General features: G+C 43.3%; 1 protein-coding gene across 2 annotated transcripts; it reads right to left on the reverse strand.

Annotated features, from left to right (window-relative positions):
• Positions 1-642: 642 nt before the first annotated feature.
• Positions 643-10,644, reverse strand: slc45a1 (solute carrier family 45 member 1). 2 transcript variants are annotated; one of them, XM_088423795.1, is made up of 10 exons: positions 10,501-10,644; positions 7,952-8,397; positions 7,365-7,457; positions 6,910-7,134; positions 5,791-6,620; positions 4,913-5,066; positions 4,337-4,513; positions 4,001-4,206; positions 2,452-2,677; positions 643-990 (listed from the first exon to the last, which is right to left on the reverse strand). In XM_088423795.1, exons 2-10 carry the CDS (start codon positions 8,373-8,375, stop codon positions 965-967), a joined length of 2,361 nt encoding a protein of 786 aa, XP_088279921.1. In that variant the 5' UTR covers positions 8,376-8,397; positions 10,501-10,644; the 3' UTR covers positions 643-964. The 2 variants fall into 2 exon arrangements, with proteins under 2 accessions (XP_088279921.1, XP_088279920.1); XM_088423794.1 differs by having other exon boundaries at positions 643-2,677.
• Positions 10,645-11,524: the final 880 nt, after the last annotated feature.

Below are 11,524 nucleotides of genomic sequence, written 5' to 3' on the forward strand. Positions count from 1 at the left end.
CGTCACTTGACCCACTTCATCAAAATGTCTGTCCAAGATGCAGGAAGAGCAAATAAGGACACGTCTTGGGCTGTGTTCACATTGACTCCTTGTCTGCTATTTTGTGTGTGCCATTTTGTCTTGCTGTTCAAATGTACGGGTTATGGCCGATATCATACCCTCACTGTAGTCTGCAATGCACCTTTAAGTTATGGAATAATTTAATGTCATGAAATGCTATAGAGCCCAGGGTGCAGCATTAAAATGGGGCCGTTCGGCGATACAATGGACACGGTGCTTAGTATTCAGCTGGTGGATTCAATTATTTTCAAACTATGATTAGCTCGATATTGTTTGTGTAATGTATCCCGTTTGCTGTCATGATGTGGCCGAAAGTGTCATTACTACGCCCAAGTAAAATTTAGACTTTTTTTTTGAACCCGTATGTAGAACAATTTAAAAGAGATTAAGGTTCCGTATGATAAAAAATCTCGAAAAGATTAAGGTGCAGAGAGTGATTCCAAAAAGCTTTTGATTTCCAATCAAAAGGATGGCAAATAGCGTTACTACACTTGTACTCTGGCTCCCCCGTATGGCGTAAATGTCTTGTTCAGGCAATAATGTACATTGCAATCGAAATGGATGAGAAAACTGACACAGTCGTGCAAAAATGTCCAGTTTTAATCAGAAAAGTTTGAACATACCTAACATAAGGGAATATTGTTAATATTTTTCCAAAAGCAAGCTGCTTGTATACATTGTAAAATGATGACATTCTGCTGAGACAACAGTAATCGATGATGGCTTGTTCTCATTATTTAAGCTGTCTGCCTATGTTTGGGGAGAAAAAAAAATAGCTTCCTAATAGATGTGACATTTGCTGCTGGCTTTATTGCACCCAAAAGTCTTTGGCGCTCAGTGTTGTCCACCTTCATGGGAGGTGGGGGGTTCCCTTTGAGTTCTTCTCAATCTCATCAGTTGATGTTCACACCCCCGTTTCAACTTCTCTTCCTGATAATGACAAGAACGACTGCCATTATTACACTAGCCCACCAGGAGGGAAGGTCGCAGCATGACCGTATGCGGCTTCGTGGCTTTTTAAGTGACAGAAACCTGGGGGGGGGGGGTTTAGTGTGTTCCTTTTTGCTTTTCTAATGCTAACTCAAGCACATGGCAGCTCATGCAAGACAACCAATCAAGAGGAGGGCAAATGTTGTGTGGAAGCTGTGTCGCGTGGAGAACGACCAGCTCGGCGGTGACCGTAATGAAGACAAGGCTCATAGAAAATGGTTGGATGGATGAAAGAGAAGTGACCCGGATAAATGTAGGCTTTGGATAATAGCTATGTCATTCAAATCCATCCAGAATCAACACTTCTACCCTTTGTCACTTTTCTGCAAAGCCGACATGCTGTTCCTCTGTTAACCAATAGGCAGGGTGGGCAAAGTATGGCCTGTGGCCACATGCGCCCCACTTTGTTCCATAAGCCAACCACCAAGCATCGGAAGTCTGCTCCTCCAGCCTGCTTTCCATGTAGCCCTCCTCCAAGATACACGATTGAAATGATCGGGATCATTATTGGGCTTCTTGATCCGTTGATCATTTGAATTGGGTGTGATGGAGGGTAACATTGCAAACTGGCTCCATATGGAATCCTCCTCCGGGACTTGTTTTATTTCTTTTTTTTATACTCATATTTTTGTTTTAAGTAGTCAATTTATTGCCAGTGAAATAAAAATATAAACAATTTAGGGTATAAAGTTCAAATGTAATTTATTAAATGATTGCTTATTTTATTGTAAATGGCTAAAAAAAAGTACAAAAAAATACTCATTGTAAATAATAAAATAGTGCAATACACAGACATGCTTTTTTTAATTGAGTCCATTTCATTTGGACAATAAATTGCATGAGAAGCATGTATCTTGCTCATCATTAGCACGATTGCTTAATCCTGTTATTAATCTAGGAAAAAATGTGTATGCTTGTTTTTTTTCACCATTTAAAATAATGACTTTGGCAGTAAGTAATTCAGGCTAATGATAGGTTTACATTTTAAACAAGTAACCGTCGTTTTGACCCTGTTCATGAATGACACCTGTCCATTTTAAGTCGAAAGTGGAGAGTTTGCCCGTCCTTTTTCGGGTCGTTAATAGCATGAGGCCTCGCTAGCGTGCTCAGCCAGCTAGCCTAATATCTACATGCTCCTCCATGCTTGGGTCTGCCTAGAGGTTCCTCAGCCTTGCTGTAAAAGCTGTCATTTCTAAACTAGAGAGAGATGCTATACAAAATGCAGAAGTGAACACAAATGCATGATGCATGGGCGCACACACTGTATGAGCACAATGTCTGTCTGTGAGTATTGTAAAATAATGTCTGCTTGTGCCGCACAGTGCGCGGCAGGATTCATCCTATCTGGGCGGAGCTAAATTTGCGCCAGCAGCGGCTGCGTCTCGCTTTCGGCAGGCTCACCGTCCGCGGCGGGCAGCTGGTACACAACGCAGAGGGATGAATACGCACAGCCCACGAATGACATCAAGCTGGCGAAGTACATCACTCCCTGGGCGCCGCCCACCAGGGACGTCAGGGGTCCCATCGCGACCGAGACCAGGATCTGCGCCAGGAAGTACTGGCAGCTGAGCAGCGAGATGTCCACCCCCATCCCGCGTCGGGTGCCCTCTTCGGATGAGCCACAGAACTGAAAGGCAAAGGCGCAGAGATTACGCTCAGGAGACACCCTGGTGAGCCATTTGTTGGTTTAAATGGCAAATATTGTATGTTCGTCCAATTACTTTGTGGTTTGTGTCATATTTGTTGGTCAAACTGTCTCGGTATAACCAAATTGTTGGGTCATATTTAGCCAGATCTGATGGTAAAAACATTTATGGCGGGGGGCCATGATGTCATGTTGACACACAGGGTACATATCAAACTGACCCAAGTAGTCATTTTTTCTTGCATTTGGTTTAATATCAACCCATCTTTTTAGACAAATATTTTTAGAGGGTTTGAAACAATGACATTCCACTTTCTTAGCTTAGCATTTTAAACGCGGGAAAATGAATTCATGGAATTCACCCCAAAATAATGCTTTAAATAGACAGAAATGGGCCAGGTTCTCACAACTGCTGAATTTTTATAGTCGCGTCTCACACAAAAAGCAAAACCCACATCACATACACATCTGCCGTTGAACTTAGCACCACCTGCTGGCCAATTAGAACAGTGCCTTTAAACGTGATAGCCCCTGCAAAGGGATATCAGGGATTTCCATACTTCCGTTTTCTAGAGCCCTCACAAAGGTCGCAGGCTTACTGGTGCCTATCCCAGCTGGCTAAACCCTAGGCGGGGCACACCCTAAACTGCTTGCCTGCCAATTGCAGGGCACACAGAGACGATCAAGCATTCACGCACCCAATCACACCGAAGGACAATTTAGCATGTCCAATACACCTGCCATGCGTGTTTTTGGAATATGGGAGGAAGCCGGAGTGCCCAGAGAGAACCCACGCAGGCTCGGGGAAAACTTACAAACTCTACACAGGAACGCCGGAGCCTGGTGGATTTGAAGTCGGGTCCCTTTAACCGTAAGTTGGACATGCTATGCACTGCACCACTGAGCAGCCCGATTTCAGAGACTTCTTTGGAAATACATGTTTAAAGACAATTATTGGAATGAACACCTACCTCTTTGCAAATTAATTTGGACTACATGTTACTCAGTGATCTAAGTCAGGGCTGTCAAATTCATTTTGGCTCAGGAAAATCCATCCTCAAGCGCGTCAAATAGAAAAATCCTGCTATAATATAGATCTAAAAAACAATTAGTTTTAGTTATATGTAGGTTTTTGCTCTCCACGCTGGCCTGGACTAATGGCTTCGGTCCTGTTAATTATTTTTCAGTGCATCACGTAATCATTTCTCCTCTGGCCCGCGGACCATATGTTTGACACCACTGTTCTCAATACGATGGAATCTATCAAGTATGAATAGTACAATATATAATCATCCCGGAACTGACCTTGGGGCTTTGGTAGTATTCACACAGCAGTGAGTAAGGCAGCGTGCATAGTGACGAGAAGAGCACCCCATAAGTGACGCACAGGGACAGCACCACATAGAGGTTGGTGGACAACGTGGCCAGACCCGTCCCGAGGCCGAACGCCAGGTAGGCAAAAAAGTAGAGGGTTCGCAGAGAGAAGCGCTCCTCCAGTTTCTCCAATATGGCTGCAATTTTTGACAAACAAAGCCGATTAAATGGGGTTTCACTTAGGATATCATTGGGTAGATAGAATAGAATTAAGATAGGTCAAATTGTGACATTTTGAGTTGGTAGGTGGGGAATCTGAAGAATTACCTGAGTAAAAAGCAGCACTGAATGCATAGATGCACATTCCCCAGCAGCCCATGCTAACACCAGCATTGTAGCGCTGATAGGCCTCAGAGTCATGGGGCGCTTTAGGGTCTCCTTCGAATACAACCTCCCCCATGAAGTCCGTGTAGAAAAGCAGCATCCCTTCAAAGGACAGCCAGCCTGCAAGAACACAGCATGACATACACAGTACAATAAACTGGACTTCACGACTGAATGTCAGTGAGTGGAACCTTGGAACACCAACTAAATTTGAACGGTAGAAAAAAAATGCATGATATTAATTTTGTACTTTCTAATTTTTTTTTTTTTTGCAATTTTACTGACCATTGTGCTGTTCCTCCCTGTCTACACACCAGAGGATAAAGAATATATGCAAATGAGAATTGTTATATTATCTGTCTACACATTTGTTTCCATATTACTGATGCTATGTGTTAGCATGCTAATGACAACCCACCAGTCTAAAATGAATTGATTTTAGCTAGATAAACTGCATGAGTTTTGAGAGTCCACTTTAATCTCAAACATCTTTGATTTTTGTCCATTTCATTAACTCACCCAAAAAATGGTTAGTGCATAAGCTGCGCAGAGGCGGAGGCATCCGGTAGATGGCTATACACAAGAGTTTCATTGACATTTGGGATTCTCCTGTCTCCGCATTCTCGCTTACATCACTCTCATAGCGTACGCCGTTGAGCAAAATGTTCGCAACCTGCAACACACACAACAATATGATGAGTTTGGGAATTGTGCCAGCGGTTAAAATACATCAGTCGGCCATCAGCGCCAGCAAGGCTCTTTGTCTGCTGGCCCAAAACTTTTTGCAAACTCTAACCTACATACATGTACATCCTAAATTAAAACCAAAGCAAAACTTGCAAAACATGCAGGACACTGGCCCTTGCACACTGGAGTTGACTCTTTTCGGCCTCAGTTAAATTCTATTGAACTTTTTTTTTTCATTCAACTGAGTTTCCTTTGGCTTTTTCTTTCTCAATTAGATATGAGCCTAAAGGCTGACTTGTCAGTCTAATTTGCCCAGCCCCAGAGCCTTCAAAATCTGTACTGCTGGCTGATGTAACTGTAACCACGTATTAGTAGTGGAACTTTTTGGTTTTGCTAAACACGTTTCAGAAAAATCAAGCTGACCTTCAATAATTTGGTTGATTCGTTGGTTTGGGAAAATCTTGTTACAACCAAATTAACCAGCAAAACACACCTATAGTGATGGATCTATTTCATGTCAATTAAAATACTGTTTTGGCATCTTAGATAAATAATGAATGTGACCTGCTACAGTTAATGCACAGTTGCATGCTTTTATTACAATTTTTTATATGTAGTATTGAAGGTTCTTGTCATTGATAATACTTAGATGTGAACCAAGTAAGGTAAATCCCTACTACTACAGCTAAAATTTAAATGTGAACTTGTACCTGCTGGCTAAATGTCACAGTTCTCCTTCTTCCATTTTCCATCCCGACTATTTGGGTCACCATAGGCTCCTCTGTGAGCGCCAGACTCTGCGGTCGCTTCAGGATTCCGGCAGCGGAGCCCCGACGTGGATCCGGACCGATCTGCGACCCCGATGTGACCTGAGATGCTGGTTGGGACTGTGGTGCCCCCTCTGTGTCTGGGTGACAGCCCCTATCAGGTTGTCTCCCTGCCTGGGTGGACTCTTCTGCGGCAGGAGAGTCACCAGGTGGCATGGGTACTGAGTTGTGGACCAGGGCGCCCTGCGGTGTCTGTAGACCCGTGTAGCAGTCAATGAGAACACTGTCTATATAGGAAGTCCCCAGTGAGGAGGCAAATTCATTGATGCCGGTCAGCGAGTTGTCTCGACTTATAAAGCTGCCGTATTTTGGCGTAAGGGGACTAATAGGCGATATGGGGCTAGTGAGACCGGCACAGAGGCGGGCGTTGGCACTGCAGGAATGCGCCAACGAGTCAGGGTGGCTCGGCTTTGACAATTGATACCCGTAGTGACCTTCCTCGTCCTCGTCGTCCACCTCCAGCACAGATCCCGGTGGGGCGGGCGGCGACGGAGGAAGGAGAAGGTTTGGGCTCTTCAAATGGTTTTTGCTGGAAGGTTGGCTCCGTGGCAGCGGTCTCTCTGGTATACTCGTAAGAGTCATGGCTGTGGCGATCACCAGGGTGATACTGGTAAACATGTAAATGACCCGTAGCTGACCTCCCATTGATTTTCCGAAGTGGGTTTGGTCCCAGTTGATGCCGCCCACGATGTACCCGAAGCCGCCCCCGAGTCCTGTGGCAAACAATGTCGAAACAAAGCAAGGCACCAATTTGTTTGTTGCAAAAGTCTTGCACTTGTATCAGTCTCAAAACACTCCTGCGTCAATAATATGGAGGTAGTGTTCTTTTGACTACAATGCTATCAAGATCCGCATTGTAAAATCCACCCTTGGATACAACCAAAAAACACATTGGCACACAGTGGCCTGAAGTTGAGCACTTCTTCCCACGAAAACAAAACTATATTTCCTACTGGTTGTCAAGGTAGTCTAAGAAAAAATCTGAGTCAGCCTGAATCCCACCTGCCAGCAGAGCGTGGATGTTCAAGCCCCGGTCCTGGTCTTCCGGGCTGCACACATCCATCATGTAGGCGTGACTCGGGTTATCCGCAGAATCTGCGCTGAAGTCCATCAGGACCACGCCGCACACAGTCAGGATTATACCCCACTTGTGATTAGACGCCGTGTCCGCCACTGCTCCTCCGATGTCTCGGCCGTTCAGCACCAGAGTTAGACCAACCAAAGCCCCTGGAGGTAAGTACAAGTACTCATTTAGGGGTGCGAAAGAGCCGCAAAATCTGGACTCATATGCGACAGGATGCGCTAATAATAGAAGATGAATTCCCTCTGCTTTTTATGTATGATATTTTCCTTAATCCACATGAGGGATTAACAAGCACCAAACGCCTACTCGCATCGCTTTCAAGTTCCTTCTCAAAACAGCAAAGCTTAATCTCAGAGGCGCTAGTGTGTCTTACCTATTGCCAAAGCAAAAATAAACGGTCTCCTGCGTCCAAACGGGGACGTACAACGGTCGCTCCAAGCGCCGATGAGAGGCTGAACCAGGAATCCTTGAAGATAATGACAAGCAAAAACATTAGGCAGATTTGTCAGTCCAAAGATTTGCAGGTTAAGGCCTCGGTTTGCATGTTCTTGGATCGTCCCTAGGTTTGAGCGTGAACTATAGTTAGCTGACGACCAGTCCAGGGTGGATTGTCTCACCGCTAGTCAGCTGGGTAAACAATTTAGATGTATAAAGCTCCATCCAAGATCCTCATGTTAATGGAAAGGTTACCAGTCAGTAGCAGGGCACTTTTGGACAAGCAATGGACCAAATGTCAATAAGTCACAATTTCTGGAAAAATAAGAGACAAACAATGGACTTGTTGCTAGATAATCACTGGTAGGTTCCCGCTCACCTGAGAGCCTACATGCTATCACTGCATATACTCTGCGATTGGCTGGTGAACAGAATGGACCCCTGCTTTTTGTTCAGCTAGGTCATTTGTTCAGCTAGGTCGATAACAGCTAAATCAACCTTCTCCTCGCCTTTGTCGCAACTTACCAAGTATGGGGCTAATGAACCACACCAAGCTGTAGAACTGATCGGGCAGGCCCATTTGCAGAAGCACAGGCGTCACATAAGCCGTCTCCATGGCATAGCTGAATTCGATCCCGAACAGGATGCATCCGTTGAAGAGCAGCTCCTGGAAGGCGCGTCTTGGGGGCAAGTCGCTAAGGTCCAGCCTGTCCAGAGGACACGGCGTGTTGGGCGGCGGAGGCGGCGATGGTCGAATCAGTTTCCGCCGCTTGGGCTGCCGCTGAAAGTTATTGGCCCGGTGGCTGAGGAGTCGGGTGGAGGACGTCGGGAAGCTGGCCGTCTTGGGAAGCGAGCTCCTCCAGAGTCCATCTTGAGCCGAGGGTAGCCTCCCCATGCCGGGACTGGCAAGGAGAGGGTCACTTGGGGTGCCCATGCCCGGAGATGACATATCTCTCTCAAGGCAGCTTACTCTGCAGCACAGTGAAGAAAAGTCAGAGCTGGACCAAGATTTACGACAACAAAGCGCCAAACAAAGCGACAAGACTGACTGAAAGCAACAAAGCATACAAAGATGTTTGTTTTTCAGTGGAGACCCATCACTTTTAGCCAGGAATTTGGCACCATCTTGTAGTGTCTTAGAGCTGTGGTTCATTTCAACTGCAAAATCTTTTCTTGTCAGTCACGAACCACCTAACCAGCGCAAAGCATTTTTGGATGAAAAAGAAAGGACTTAAAACAGTGTGGTGTGCCATCCGTATCTGACCTAATAAACTGTGTAACTACATTTGTAATGGTATCTCCTGGTGTGTTTTATTCAACAGCCCCAGTAAAGGTATGTATGTCATCTTCCATGTCTTATTTGCATTTGCATCTTTTTTTTCTGGCTCATCTGCAGGAAAAAGCGTGTCACTGATGAGCCAAGTAAACATTACACAAACATAAAGGTATTCCCTTGAACAAAGCTCTCAGAAGAGGAAGGAGAAACTCAAGAAAACTCATCTGGGAAAAATAAGAAACCTTCAGAAGGGACTGCAGGTGGGAGGAGCCCTCTTCCAGGCTCATCAGGTTGCACTAGATGCCAAGTGCCCAAAATAACACATTGTGCTTTATTAAGCAGTAAGTGTCCATTGCAAAGATGCCATGACTCCAGGAGATGCTCTCACAGTCTGGCCCATCCCAAAAGAATCACCATTACACAATTTAACAACCAATTTAACAACCAGTAGCAGCATATTCCTAAAGTTGAAATAAAATGGTCCTGTTCCTGTTGAAGTTAAATTAGATTTGCTGAGACTTTTGGGAACGCTGTAAAAATCTCACAAACCCACTGAAATGCCTTCACATACCCCTAAGGTTTATTGATGTGTACCCTCAACCAACATGACTGATTTAAGTCGGGGTCATTATTAGGCTTATGCCTTGCTGATGACCTTATCATTTGAATCATGTGTGCCTGTTGAGGGGGGAAAATTATGTTTGTGTATGTTGGTGTCCTGCATATTTTCGATGCTTCTGTCTCACACATATCTGATTCAAATGATCTGGATCATTTTCAAGCTCCTGCAGATCATGCTGATGAGATAATCATTTGAATCGGGTGTTTTGCAGAGAGAAACCAGAAAAAGATGCAGGTTTCGAACCTTCGAGGATCAAATTTGGGTCTCAGTTATTAGGTGAGGATTATTTGGATGTTCATCGTATTGAAACATACAAGTAACAAGTTACATACTTGTTACTTGTTTAAAGTCTGTTTATTTAAATATTTATTTAAGCTTTTGCACACTTTGGACTCTCTCCTGATCAAATTAATACTTTTATTACGTTCTTATTTTATTTCTGAGTAAAATAAAGAAAGGCTGATAAAAAAATGAATGTAGAATTATTATGGTATTAATTTTATTGTTGAAAAACTCTGCAACACCTGCTATGGGATGGCGAATATGTAATAAGTTTACGTTATAGGTGTTTTCAAATCATGTTGTCCTCTTTTTTTCATGTATCTTTTTTCATTTTAATCAAATTCATCATCATAAGTATTTTTTCATTGTACAATTAAAATATATAAGTGACAGAAAATGAATATATTTTTAATAAAATTTACGTACATAATTCCCATAGACGTGACTTCTTTTGCTCACTGTAAGTACATTATGTGAAGTACTTTTATCAGTTATTGTTTTTACACAAGTGTCCCTGAAAGAGTTTGAATGATCGATAATCAATACCATTGAAAGAAATAAAAGTGAGGGCCGGCTCCAAAAGTCATTGCTCATGGTCACAGGAGGGAGGGTGTGTGTAGGGGGTTGGGGGTACACCGGTCATGAGGACACTGCAGACACCAATGCGCATGTAGCTGCGCATTGCCCATGTGCTTACCCAGTGAGTATGCGGCATCGTCAAGCTCGTTTCCTTTTCAATATTTCATGCAGCAAGATGGATTTGATGGCGCACCACACAATGCAAAGACAAGCTCACGTTCACCGCTCAAATTCCATCCAATCTATCGATGTTGTTACGCAATCAAGACCACGCGAAAATACAAGAGGCGCCCAAATAAAAAAATCGATAATTACCTTGTCCGGCTGCCTCGTCATTTATGGGCGCACGATGCGTACAGAGCGACCATTGTGGTTTAAGATAAGAGACGTCAGAGGGATTACGGGAGCCATGATAGGTACTGTTTAGGTTCCTTTGATGCAGTCACTCCAAGGTCTCGTTTTTCCTCCCCCCCAGAGCCTCTTCCTGCCGGTCTCCCCCGTGACGTCACGCCCCTCCCTGCAGCATCAGCACCGCCGAACGCATTTTTTAAACACCCTGCCAAAATTGATACAAAATGTCAGTAATATTATAAAATATATCATCATTTAGTTAAAATGTTAAATTACTAACCTATTTCCTAAAAAAGGACATTATTTTAGTTTAGTTAAACACTGAAACAGTCGCAAAATAATTTTGATTAACATGCAATAATTTAGAGGAAATATTTATTTTCACGAGAAATGAAATGTTACAAACAGAAACCAAACATTTAAAGCAGATGCAAAATTGAAATTACAATTTTATTAGAAATGCGAGTTTTGTTCTAAAATGTTAAAAATTCGGGAGGGTATATTAAAAATAAATACGTAAATGAATGCAAATTACAATATACAAATCTAACTGAAATAAATGTTTTTTTTAAATTCATCCTATAGCCTATCTCACATTTTAGCATGCGTGTGGAAAAAAAATGATTGTCACAAAAATATGTCATGTTACTTTTTAGCTTGCACATGAAAAAAACAAAATGAAAAACAAATAGGGTTCATCATTGAATTAAGAAAGATACCCTGCGAGTGACGTAAAGCTCTTCCTGTTGCCATTTATTTTAAAAAAAGGTAAGGTTGACAGAAAATGTAATAAAACACTGCGAATAAGGCGTGGAAGACAACATACATGCTTTTATGTCATAAACTGTTTCACCTTTGCCCAACTCCCAAGCTCATTATAGTCTCCCATCCGAGAATGTCCCGCCTCTTTTCAGCCCCTTTTTTGCAATCTGATTGGCTAGGCATCCCAGCTTGTCTTTGCAATTGGACGACAAAACTCAATGGGCGT

The sequence above is a fragment of the Hippichthys cyanospilos genome, chromosome 9 (genome assembly GCF_059441005.1).
Source record: "Hippichthys cyanospilos isolate Australia breed blue-spotted pipefish chromosome 9, RoL_Hcya_1.0, whole genome shotgun sequence".
NCBI lineage: Eukaryota > Metazoa > Chordata > Actinopteri > Syngnathiformes > Syngnathidae > Hippichthys > Hippichthys cyanospilos.

Coding starts and splice junctions, on each gene's coding strand:
- slc45a1 (XM_088423794.1), bottom strand. CDS start 8,375: ATGTCATCTCCGGGCATGGGCACCCCAAGTGACCCTCTCCTTGCCAGT. Junction 4,207..4,336: donor CAGTGCTGCTTTTTACTCAG/GTAATTCTTCAG, acceptor CAAAAATTGCAG/CCATATTGGAGAAACTGGAG. Junction 2,678..4,000: donor AATACTACCAAAGCCCCAAG/GTCAGTTCCGGG, acceptor TTTGCCTTTCAG/TTCTGTGGCTCATCCGAAGA.